Genomic DNA, 13,126 nt, shown 5'->3' with positions numbered 1-13,126 from the left:
ACACACACACACATATATATATATATATATATGTGTGTGTAAATGTTAAATTACAAAAATACATACGTTGGTTTGGTGCTATAATAAGGAGTAAACATTTATAATCATCACTTTAAAAGTTACATACGTTGTTTTTTGGTGCCTGTTTGTTTCCCAGATATATTAGTGTGTGTGTGAATGGGTGTATAAGAGACATTAACTTAAAGAACTTTGTAGAAAGGCGCTTTATGAAGTTCAGTCCATTTCCTTGTATTAGTTTACCGGCAGATCTGCCACATCCAATATGGCGGCGACGTCGACGTACCATTCAGCGCTCAATGCGGCGTCTATGTATATATGTCTATGGTGGTGAACAGCTGACCGTCGCGTGTGACGCGGGTGATAAACGTCATGGTATTCGCCGGACGTGTAGTTCTAATGGCTCACAAGCGGCGACAGCCCAGGCTGTCTTACATCACTGCTACATGAACGCTCGCTGAACCGCACCGATGGGAGACATGGCGGTAAACTCTCTCTGTGTTTCAGAGCACCCTGCGAGGCTGCTGGAAAACTGAAATTCAGCTGCCTTCACTTCCTGTAAGTCAGGACTACGGTTACCAGAATTCTCTGCGCTCACGTGGCGAAGAGGTCAAAACAAAACCGGTGACTGAAAGACAGCGCGAGCGGCAAATGGTAAGATAGTTATTGTACATAACTCTAATACTCTAATAATATCTATCTATCTATCTATCTATCTATCTATCTATCTATCTATCTATCTATATCTATATCTATATCTATATATATATATATATATATTGGACAGAGGTGCGCCTCCTGCAGCCTGGGATCATGTGACGGTCAGGCCTCACATGAGTTTACCAAACAGACGCTCAGCTGTGTCCTGAACTCAAAGCAAAGCTTCAGTGAGCAGGTGAGCTGTGCTGCAGACTGACTGCAAGAACACACACATTGTGTTTGAGAGTGCGCCCTCCGCTGGCTCTGCTCTCTAAATGTCTTTTCAACAGTAACAGTGAAGCAGTCACAGGCTCTTTCATATCTGTCTAAAATGAGAAGAAAAACCTAGTTAGAATCTAAGACATAAAATCGAGCAGCAACTAAAATATGAAATATAATATAAAGTTTAACACGATTAGTAATTCTGAGGTAGCCTGGAGTGTAACATTTACAAGCTCTAATAGTAATCTGGTCAGATTACTCTGAAATGTGGTCTGTTGTAGTAACTGCTAATGTAGGTGATTGGATTATACATAAAAAAAAAAAACATGTAATGTAATCTGAATACTTTTGGATTACTTCAAAATGAAATATTATATAATAGTAATATTTCACCTTTTACTAAAAAGCTGACAAATCTTTGTCTTTGAAGCGTTCTCAGTACAGATGTTTCGGTTCCAGATGGCTTGTTTGAGCCCAGGCGTCGTTCAGCCTGCCTCAGGTCTGCTGATGAGCCACGTCTCTGCTGGTTTTTAGAAGAGGCAGGACTTCCAGCATGGCTGTGTCCAGCGCAGCACGCTTTGAGTTTTAAAGCGTCGCCGCACAAACCTGTGGGTGACGTCACTCATGCTCTGTCTGTTCTTTACACCGTCGATGGTCCCTGGAGTCGTGTCTGCAGATCTTCACCTCGCATCAGTCTGTTTGTTGTCCTCGCCGACAGATCTGAATGAAGTCATAAAACATTGAAAAGCATCAGAAGACTTACAGAAGCTTTACCCATGATGCTTGGGTCGTGAGGTCATGTCCTTTCACCAACGACCTCAGCGTTTCATCTATGGACATGTAAACATGTTCTGATATTTAACTGGAGGTGGTGTTGCTGGGGTTGGTGGGGGAGTCCTGGCTTCCTCTGCTCCCTTTAACATTACATCACTAAGGTCAAACATACACATGTACTGGGGACATACATGGAAGACTGTAGATAATCAGAGGTGAACACTGATTGGAGTATTATCTGGTCACATGGTGTTACAGAAACACACACCGAGCTGTAGACTGAATGAAGCGAGAAGGTTTTCTGAATGAAACAGGGAACCACAAAGGTTCTGATGGGATCTCCATGAGTCTCCATGCAGACCTTTAACGGGTCCACATAATGCGGACCTTTAACGGGTCCACGTAATGCAGACCTTTAACGGGTCCACATAATGCAGACCTTTGATCCGTTGTGGTAGTGTTGACTTTAAGTTTTTTAATAATACAGGGGTGTCCTAACGTGAAGATGTCCAGGGGCCAATACTAACATTTAAAAAATGACCAATAAAAGTTACATACAAATGTTCTGTAACAATGTTGTTTTCATTGTCACAATTATCTTTTTTTTTTATTTTTATGACAATGTCAACAAATCTAAGCCAATCCGGCTTAGACACTTCTTCCTTTTTTTCACATCTGGAGTCAGATAACAGAATAAATTGTGTGGAACACGTTAAACTTGCATGAAGTCGATACATGTAAAGTTCATTTTAAACATGACTTATTATGAGTAATGCAAAGTCTGTTAACATGTAAGTATAAAACGTGTCACTCCTGCTCTTTTCTTTCAAAAAATAATGTTTTGTGTCACATCTAAGGACATAACTGCTGTGTTATAGATCTGTAAAGGTTATGTCAACCAAAAACAATGATTGATTGGCCCCCGGGCCAGACTTTGGACATGCCTGAGCTAATGAAATAAAACCTACAGACACAGACAATGTGAAGTAAAATAAACACTAAATGTGAATGTTGAACGTTGAAAGAAGAAGACCCTTTTTAAATGTGTGTGTGTGTGTGTGTTTTGACATAAATGTTTGTTTGCTGCCTCTGTGTGTGTCCAAACATCTCACCTGCCTTTAATGCTCATGTGACAAAACTTGTTTGATTTTTAATCCAAACGTGATTTTTGTGGAATCCTTCATGAAGAGTCAGTTGTTTCAGTTTTCCACTTGAAATCTCAGGAGCAGAGAACAGGGACAGTGTGAGTGTTGACGATGCTTTGACCAGACCATGGTATTGCTTTTCTCACCTGTGGCGTCATGAGCCTGTATACTGTTTAATCTCCACTTTTACTGAGGTAGAGTTTGACAGATCTCTGTCAGATTTATCTGAGCTGTGGAGTGAAGACTTAGCTTTGCCGTGTATGAAGTACAGGTAAAGCGTTCTGTCTCAAGTCTGTGTGAATGGTGAGAACCAAAGATGATCCCATGCCTGGGTTCTGAAAAAAACTGCTCACACGATTCTCTCTTTTCTTCCTCGCTCTATCCCATTACACCTTTTTCATGAGGAGCACTCATTCCTCGTGTCCCTTCCTCCTCCCACAGTGCCTCTGATGGCTGGTCGGCTCCTCAAAGTCTCCTCTCTGGCCACAGCGGTGTTCGCCTCCTCTGGGTTTTACCTGTACTCCAGACAGCTGGATCTCAATGACCTCAGCGTCATCCGCTTCGGACGAGCTGCAGCCACGGTGAGTCTCCATTTGTGGACTGTGGATCTGATGCACCCCCTCCAGTTTCAATTCATGGTGCAGACCCAAGTGCTGTAGATTATTCAGAAATAAGCCTGATATATTTGAATGCTGTTGTCTTTGGGTCTGTATGTCACTGCTTGCTAGTTTCCATAAGCATGCTGTACCAAGCTGCATCGTAGACTTCACACGTTTCAGATTGGTGTCTATACATCACACTGATACTGTTTTTGCTTTATTGTTCAGTTTAGTCAGTGTCACATGTCACTGCTCTGTTTGTCTGCAGACGGCGGTCATCAGCTATGATTACCTGACTGCTTTCAAACATGTGGAATACGGCACAGAGGAGTACTTGGCACTCAGGTCAAAGGTAGGCGGATACTTGGGATGGTATTCAGATATGTATTATGATCCTAATTCAATTTGATGTTAAGATTTATTCTGAAATTTGTTTCTATAACACTCGACCACACACATCATGTCATTCAGTCTTTCTATCATTTAAAGAATCTTGAAAAAGGTCCTGTTCACGTCTAACATTTACATGTCTCTTGATCAAATCAAAATCAAATCGTGCTTCCTTACACTATATGCAATTATGCAATATAAAGATATTAAAAATATTCCTGTGGAAGTGGTGTTGGACAATGGATCCTTCATAGATTACACCATAGTGCCACCTGCTGGCCAAACATTTGTGCACACATTAAAATGGCAAGGAAAGAAACAACTTTAAATTATGGAGCATTTGCTGTAGCCATTTAGTAAAGAATAACACTTCTCCCAACTCAACGCCTCTCCAAACTGTGCCTTCATGTCAGCTTACAGGACATCTGATGAGTAGACGCTCCTTCAGTACACGATTCTGAAAGAATGTGGTTCTATACGGCCCAGACTACCTTTGAAAGTAATCTGAGCCATCAGCTCTTAATGGTTCTTTGATACGTCTTGGTTGCTTTCACAACTGTACTTAGAGCAATCCACATGTATGTCCACCAAAGATTCACTCTTGTAGCTCTGGTTTGGTCTCCACCAACTTCTGAGCAGGTAGTGAACTGTGGGTGTATCAGAACTTTTTCTTAGTCTGGAAACCAGGCTGACAGCAATGAGATTGAACCAAAGGTCTTGTGATTCTCTGTGAGTTCATCACAAAGAAATAAACATAAGTAGACAAGAAGCTGTTGAGCAGCATCCATGCTGTCTGGACAGACTGCATTAATCTTCATAGTTGAACCCACTAAACGGGATCATATTTGAAGGGGAAATCCCACTAGTAGGATAAAAGTAATAACAGTAAATGTCAGCTGATATGCATTGAGTGATTTGTGCTTGCGTCTGTTAAAAGGCCACAGCTCAGTCAGGCTCACTCAGCAGACTGCTGCTGGAAAGGTCAGAGACCACCTGCTCTGACAAAAAGTGCACAGAGAGCTCGGCTGCAGCAAGAGAGCTGCAGTGAACCTTGAAGAGCATGGTTCAGCATGGCTGGCTGTGTGTGTGTGTGTGTGTGTGTGTGTGTGTGTGTGTGTGTGTGTGTGTGTGTGACATATATATACATACACATACACACACACACACACACACACACACACACACTCAGTACAGCCCCTTGGGCCCTGCTGGTCAAGCCTGGCTACACGTGCTGATTAGAATTAATGCATGGTGCTGATTTAATACAGAGAGGAGGCTTGCCTCCTAATTATTATGAAGTCATACAGGTGAAGCATCGGCACAGAGGATCCTCACTTATTTAGCGTCTTTATGCTGCTGATTTTTCTTGCATTGTCATTTTCTGTCTAAATTAGGCATGCCGGCCATTAATCGTTCATCTTAAGACCAGTTATGCATCGATGGATTGCCACACTGGAGGATAGCTCGTGACCAAAGATCGTGTTGCTAACATAAAGCATGCTGTGTGTGTGCAGATCTGAGACCATGCTCTATGCTGCCAATCAAGTGTGGTAGAGGGCGAGCTAGCTGGGTACACACACATTGAGTCAATGGATCACTGGACTAGAAGGAATTCCCCCGATGACAACAAAACACTGACTGGAAACTGATGACTTTCCACATGATGGGTAATGAGTTACATGTTGCACTAACCAGTTCGACCAGTACGACAGGTAGTCGGATGGTGGGTTGATATGAATTATTGATTGATCAATGACTAAACTATAGAATCAAGAATCGTCTTTCAACTTTCTAAAGCAGTTTCACAAAAATTTAACCTTCATCATTATACTGCATTGTTTGAGCTAGGTGGACCTTTATAAACTGAGTCAGTATATCGGTAAAATGAAAAAGGCAATGTCATTCAAATCATTTCTGTCAGATGAAGACATCATGTCAGCACCCTCTGACCTCCAACTGCATGTTTATTTCTTGTCACAAGGGGTACATTTGACTGCACGGTTAATGAACTCTCGTCTTATCTTCCCCGTCGCCCTGTTAGCGTTTGTCTCATGTTCACCTCTCAGCAGAGCAGCCGAGCTGCTTTCAGCCTCTGGTGAAGAGCTCCACTCAAAAGCCACTTAAGCAGCCAGTCTTCCAGGCTCATCAAAGGCTGCCCTGAGTGAACCGAGGGGCCATTCACAGCCAATTAGAGTGTATCACAGAACAAGCATGGGAGCACTCTCAAGTCTGCCAAATGAGTGGCGGAACATGACCTGCAATGAGAGAACAGATGGACTGCTTTTTGTCCTCTGAAGCTAGCTAAGTTGTGCTGTGATTTCTCCCGACCTCAGAGAGCACGCTGTGGCTCCACACTACATTAAACTCCTATGTGATGTGTAGCAAAGACTCCATGACCAGGAAAAATAAGTTGATTAAAAGTGTCACTCAGCTCTGCCAGGAAGTTAACAAAGATGGCACGTGTCTGCTCATGTTTTAAGGTTATAAATGTGAGTGCTGTGAATTGGCCTTAGGTTATGCGAGACTAGGTCTAGTATAGTCAGACCTGCCTGCACAGTGCCATGTCTGTAGTGAAGAAAAGGTCTGGCTGAAGCTGTTGTCATTCTGGTATTTGAGGAAGAAAATACTTTGGCTTGCTTGTCATTCTTGAAACCAATCACAGTTGTCCTGGGCAGTGCTAAGCTGAGGGTGCATTGATGGTGCGCTAGGAAAACAGTATCTGCTGGAACTTGTTTTGGTGGAACTTTTGCCAATGGGGAGGTGAGCCCTGGCACTAAAACGTTATCACTAACATTAAAACTAAATCCAAAAGTTTGTTTATATTACTGTATAATGTAATATTACCATATTACATTATACAGTTAGGGTGAGCACCATTTTTAGCGTGTAGGTTTCTAGTGTGGATCTACTTCCTGCGAGTCAGACTATGCTATGCTCAATGTCATGTTTGGATGACATTAGGTCATAGACTGATATGAAATAACTGTTGATCTACAAAGCAGTGCTGGGCTTTCTCTTGTGCCACTGTCCTATGCCTGGTGCTTTTAAAATGAGTCTTAACTGTTTATTTAATTTTCCATTGAACTATAGTATTCTTTTGGGGAGGCTGTGGCTCGGAGGTGGAGCATATCATCCACTAATCAGAAGATCTGCGGTTCGCTCCATCTGTGTGTAAATGTGTATGAATGGTTAGCTCCTCAAACTGATGAGCAGTTGGCACCTTGCATGGCAGCCAATGCCATCAGTGTGTGAATGGGTGAATGAGATACGTACTGTGAAGCGCTTTGAGTGGTTCGGAAGACTAGAGGTACAGTGCTATATAAGTACAGTCCATTTACCATTTAGCCTACCATTTATTCTGTGTCTTTGGTTTGTTGGACATTGAATTTATATCAATAAATAAATCTAATATCTATCTTATCTTATGTCTGAATATGTCACAAAATCTTTTTCTTGGTTAGGTTGTCTTGATTGATTGATGGTTCGCCATTTAAGACGTGAATGATGATGTACTACAACTTGAGGCCATGACTGTTATTACTGTTATTGAGGACATGCAGCAAAGGACTGCAGTTTAGAAATGAACCGTGGGCCAACCAGCGTCCTGTTCGTCCATGAAACTTCTACTTCTATGGAAGCCCTGAGAGAGGCAAGGGAGAATTTGTATTTTCCGTTGACACCTGTTTCCCAGATAAAACATTATCCTGCCCACCTGTTCTTAAGTCATGAATGCAATCAAGAAAACAATTCAGATCAGACCTAGTAAATACAGGTAAAGCTAGATTTTTTTTCTTCTTCTGTACACTTCAGTCAGTGTGTATGAAATAAATCTAAGGTAGAGTATGTATTTTACTGTTCATTTCTCATGCAAGCTGCTCTGACACTCCAGCGAGCACCATATTTTATTCTTTGTGGGCGTCCGCTTTAGAACCATACAGTGGAGATGAAGCGATAACTGCAGTTTTTCATTTCTACAGAGCACAACCATGCAGCTCTGTGAAACATGCATACTAATGAGTCACTCTAAAGAATCTAAAAGTTTCAATCCTATTACTACTATGCTTTATTACTATTATTATTACAAACATATGCACTCCACATTTGTCTCTCACTGTCTCAGTTTTCCTCCTCTTTGTCTTTACAGATACCCTCTCCTCTTCGTGCTGATGGCACAGATTAAAAGACAAAAGAATGACAGAAATTAAAATCCACATCAGTAGAAACCAAACAAGACCAAAAACACGGGAGAGCGCTGGGTGATGGAGATAGGTCCTTATCTCTGAACTGAGTCCTAAACGCCTCTCCTCTCTTTCACCCTTTTTCTCCCTCCTCCTCTCTCCCCCTCTCTGGGAGTTCATTATCGGCATCTCATTATGAGCCAGACAAACAGATTATAGCTTATTTAACTGACATGAATAATGTGTGATGGGCCTGGCTGAGGCTAAGGTTGTTTGGGGTTTCAAACTGGTTTAAAACACTGTAAACCTGAAGTACAACATTATCAAGATGCCCTAAATAAAGATGTAGAGATGAACTTGATATGTTACCTCTAAACACCTTTTGAATAGCATGCGAGTTCAGAAAGAACCTATCCCACTGCATACAAAGCAGTGTGTTGTTATGGCTTTGGGTAAGTGGCTTGGCTGTTCATTCAGTGCTGTTCATATAACCAGTATGTAAATATTTTTTTACCCAGTACAAACTTATTAAATTAAACTTACTTTATTGCCGAGCAGGTTTTCAAATGAGGCGGCTGCTCTACCAACTGAGCTAAACACCGCCCCCATGTCAGAACATTAATATAACAATGAATATCTATAGCACCAGCAAACTAAACCTTTTGAATGATTTGATGGCTATTTATATATGGGGCGGCTGTGGCTTAGGAGGTAGAGTGGGTCATCCACTAATCAGATGATCGGTGGTTCGATCTGTGGTCTGTGTGTTGAATTGTCTCTGAGTAAGATACTGAACCTCAAATTGCTTCTGATGCTGTGCCATCAACGTGGGAATGCATATGAATGGTTAGGTCCCAAAAACTGATGAGCAGTTGGCAACTCTTTCCTAAGGTTGGTTGTAAACTGCAGCAACATTCTCATCACATATTTACATACATGTGCAGCAGCATCCTAATTGTCCACAGAACCCAGTTTAGCACTGTTGTTTGGTACATGATGCTCTGATTAACATCGGTATAACTTGAGTATTTTGGGCAAATGCTGTGATGGCATACAGAAAGATTGAGTCTTTGATTGTGAGATGCAAATTGAAAGCATCCTCATGAGGAGATGAAAGTACACCACAAGTCACAAGGTTATTTGAGGGGATGGAGTGAAAAGAGGAGAATAAGAGGGAGGAGGAGGTGGAGATGATGAAATGGTGACAGCGAGGACAAACAGATACTGATGTCTAATGATCCCCTTGCCTCCTCAGCTGCATGAGAAAAAAGGCAGGAGCGTAAAGCTGATTTGGGGAAGCAGCCATTTTGAAGGTGGCTTTTCATGGCTGAGACGAAACAGAGAACAAAACGCTGATTCACTCTGCACATCTGCATGGTATCATGCAAATTCTCTTGAGAGTTAAAGAGTTGTCTTTTACCCATATTTCAGTGAATGTGTGTGAGGTTGTCTCATATTGAGGTTGTCACATTTAATATGAGGGCACAGTGGGGAAGGAAATCAAAGGCTGTGCTGATGGTGATTAGTGGCTTCTTTTCCCTGCATCAGCTGCTGTGACAAGAAGATCTTCTATATTTTGCATATCCATCATTTAGCTGACTTTCTTACCCACAGAGTGTGTGAACTGGTTAGAAGGTTCAGTCCTCCCTCAGGAACTGTTGAGAAATCTCAGGGCACCCAGTTCCATGACTGAAGAACAATCACATGAATTATAATCACCTTGGTACTTTTAATTTGTCCCACCTCTTTTCTCGTCTTGAAACAAATTTCTCAAACAAAACTATGGATCTTCAGATTTGTGGATAATTTCTTTCGATGTAGACATGGAGGGGACATTATCTGCTTTGGTGACCTCTGAATTTCTTCTTTGATTTTTGTGGATGATTTGTGGTTTTGCTGGCTTCATCAGACTATGACCTTCAACACACACTGTGGCAGTTTGTAGCCGAGTGTGAAGCTGCCAGAATGAGAGTCAGCACTTCCAAGTCTAAGGCCATAGTTCCCCAATGGTGGACTGCTCTCTGGTGTTGAGAGTGAGTTCATGCTCCAAGTGAACAAGCTCAAGTATCTTGGGGTCTCTTCATGAGTGAGGGTAAAATCGAGCATGAAATTGACAGGTGGATTGGTCCACAGGTGCATTAATGTGGGTGTTTTATCGGACCATTGTGGTGAAGAGGGGGTTGAGAAGAGTTGTCAAAAAGGAGCCAGTTGGGATAGTTTGGGCATCTGGTAAGGATGACTCCTGGGCACCTTTCTTTTGAGGTTTTCTGGGAACGACCCGTTGGTTGGAAACCCCAAAGTACACCAATAACATGCAAGAAAGATTATATCTCATCTGGCCTGGGAAGACCTCATCATCCTCCAGAGGAGATGAAAGACATTACTTTAGAGGGTGAAATCTGGACTACCTTACCTAACCTGCTGCCACCATAACCCAGCCCCAGATGAACAGTGTAAAATTGATTAATTGAACTTGGGTGCTTCTTCTATTGCCACATGAGTTTAAGGCCTCTTTTTCAGTGTGCCTAATTTTGAACCTTTTTGGTTAATTGGTGGAGTGCTGGGCTGCTGCCAGTGTTAGTTTTCTATATCTATGGGTCTTTGGATCGAGTGTATTTTGGTTAAGATTGTGTCTCTTTCTTAAATTTCAGAGGTTGCCTATGGTCATATCTTGAATGAATCTGGCATGTCCCTCACATGTAAAGTAATATTTTATTTTAAATCCCTCCAAAGAACTTACCTAGACATAAATGCTAAGATACAGTAGCTATTACAGTACCAGTGAGGCTCTTGTTCTTTTGGTTGCTCCCCAGAGCTTCTTTATGACTACTTTGTGAAGAGAAACAAGAGCTTGGAGCAGAAACGTTTTATCTTTTCTGCACTGGCTCTTTGAGTTTCCCTGAAAGTTTGAGTTGAGGTTTTATGAACTGATCAGTAAAGGTCAGATTTATTAGTAATCCACTGAAATTATAAATCATTACCTTACCATGCTGTATTATATCTATCTGAGGTAATACAAGAAAGCTAGAGTCTAGAGCTGGATTTATACTTCAAAGACTGAACGGTCAGCATGGGCTTTCCAAGAGGCTGCACTGTTTGTTAAACCCTGCAATATGAACTTATGTGGTGCACATCATATTGACTTATGCTTTTACTTTCAAAGCACAACCAGCAGTGATGTTTAAGTAAGCAAGTTTAGCCCTCACAGCACTAGAAGAAAAATAATATGCTCAACAAATTTCATGAATATTTTGCAGCGGAGAGGTTGGAGGGTGTGTAACGTACACAGTTGGCATTTTGGCCTGAGGTTGGCATGGACAAAAAAGTTCTCATCGTATTAAACGGTAATCTGCCTGTTAGATTTAGTTCTTACAACAGGAAGTTTAGGCCTATTGGCAATAACAGAGAAAGGGTTGGGTTATTTGACTAGGCTGCATTTAATTTAACTTGTAGTTTATTCTCTCCAATGGGAATATTAGAAAAAAAATGAATAGGAATGTTCCTTACTCCTTGAATTGGGTGTTCTACATTTTAGCCTTCATTTGATAAAGTGGAGAGACAAACAGAAAACATGATGAGAGAGATAAGGTGCTGGGAGCTGGCCAGATTCAAATGGGACACGGTACTATTACGTGAGATCAGAGACCAGTGGTTTCTAAACCTGGGGATCAGGAGATAAAAGACAATGTCCAGGGCTCTGTACAATCTTAATGACATTCAAACAGTAGACAAGAACTAAAAAAAAACAAAACACTATATACTCTGTTTTTATACGTTATCTCAATACATCTTATATCAGCCATAAAATGATGACCTAATATTGTGTGGGTCTTCCATTTGCTGCCAAAACAGCCCTGACACATTGAGACATGGACTCCTAGCGAGCAGCAGTTCATCTGTCCACCTTGGACCTGTTCGTCTATCACATCCCACAGATACTTGATTGGATTGTGATCTGGGGAATTTGCAGGCCAAGTCAACACCTTGAAGTCGTTTCATCCCTCAAAGCTTCCTGAAGCATTTTTTGCTTTGTGGCATGGCGCATTATCCTGATGAAAGAGGCCTCTGCCATCAGGTAATATCACAACTCTTAAAGGTTTAGAGCTACTATCTTAGACCAGTCATCTGCTGTGAAGCCACAAACTCAGTGTTTGATTCGGACAAACATTTTAGAGAGATAACGGTTTAAGTCAAGTTTGGTCTATTACCTAGAAAGTAAACTGCCTTCATGAGTTTGTCTCACACAACAGATATGTAGTAGTGGTGGTCGTAGTGGGTACAGTGGTAGTAGTTGTTGTTATGCCCCTGACCTATAGTAACTACTGTTCACCTCTGTCCACCATTCCACAGATTCTAGTATTTGACAGGCTGCACTTCATCTTTCCACCAGCAGATGTCAGCATTGACCACATTCTTCAGTGTATCAACACTGCCGTTGTCTCACAGGAAAAAGGGAGGGTACTCAGCTTTAGATACGTGCCCACCACTACTCCTCAAGCTCAAGCTCTTCTGAGGGACACACTATGTAAATACTGGGGTGGGGCTAGATAACTGCTGACCTTGGCGAGCTCATGGTAGCAGCTTATCAGCCAAACAAGTCTGAGGTGGGAAAATCCTTGAGGGGTATGGAGAGGAGGGAACGTTTAACATTTGCTTCCCAGCTGCCTGCTGTTGTTAGATCATCGCTGACAAGCTGATCTCCAGCAGCAGCACAAATACTCCATTTCTCTGTCCGTGCTGCTCGCTCTGTGCCACCCAGGGCGAAAGAGTCAAACAGCAGCTGGCACAGCGCCTTCAGAGTATTAGATTTAAACGTTTCATGTATTTCAAAGAGCTTTTATTTTTCATCATGAACCCATTATTACACTTCCATATAGCTTGTTGTGTAACATGTTTTAGCACAGCTGCAGGTGATGTCTGTGCTACAGAACATAAAATCCTCTTAGCATTTTTGTTTCACATTTTTTGCTGTTGTATTGTTCTTCAGACTGTGCTAAGTTAAGACACAATGACTGGTGTTAAATCCTTGACTAAATATCCAGTATGGCACAGCTGCCATCAGATGTTTAATGTCCTAAAAATCTTTTAGGGTCTTGGGATT

The 13,126-nt window shown here is 41.8% G+C and overlaps 1 protein-coding gene across 3 annotated transcripts in view; it reads left to right on the top strand.

Moving 5' to 3' along the window:
• The first annotated feature begins 349 nt into the window (after positions 1-349).
• The window catches only part of adck1 (aarF domain containing kinase 1), a 78,997-nt gene continuing 66,220 nt past the window's right edge, over positions 350-13,126 (top strand). Inside the window, exons 1-3 of one of the 3 annotated variants that reach the window (XM_010748292.3) lie at positions 350-672; positions 3,300-3,439; positions 3,726-3,809. In XM_010748292.3, coding sequence (XP_010746594.2) covers positions 3,308-3,439; positions 3,726-3,809 — 216 coding nt within the window. In that variant the 5' untranslated portion in view covers positions 350-672; positions 3,300-3,307. Of the gene's footprint in view, positions 673-3,299; positions 3,440-3,725; positions 3,810-5,241; positions 5,515-13,126 lie in introns of those variants that run through there. The other 2 variants (XM_027278733.1, XM_027278732.1) reach the window with 2 other exon arrangements.

This window comes from Larimichthys crocea, chromosome V (assembly GCF_000972845.2).
Source record: "Larimichthys crocea isolate SSNF chromosome V, L_crocea_2.0, whole genome shotgun sequence".
Classification (NCBI taxonomy): Eukaryota; Metazoa; Chordata; class Actinopteri; family Sciaenidae; genus Larimichthys; species Larimichthys crocea.
This window is presented reverse-complemented; position numbering and strand designations above follow the sequence as displayed.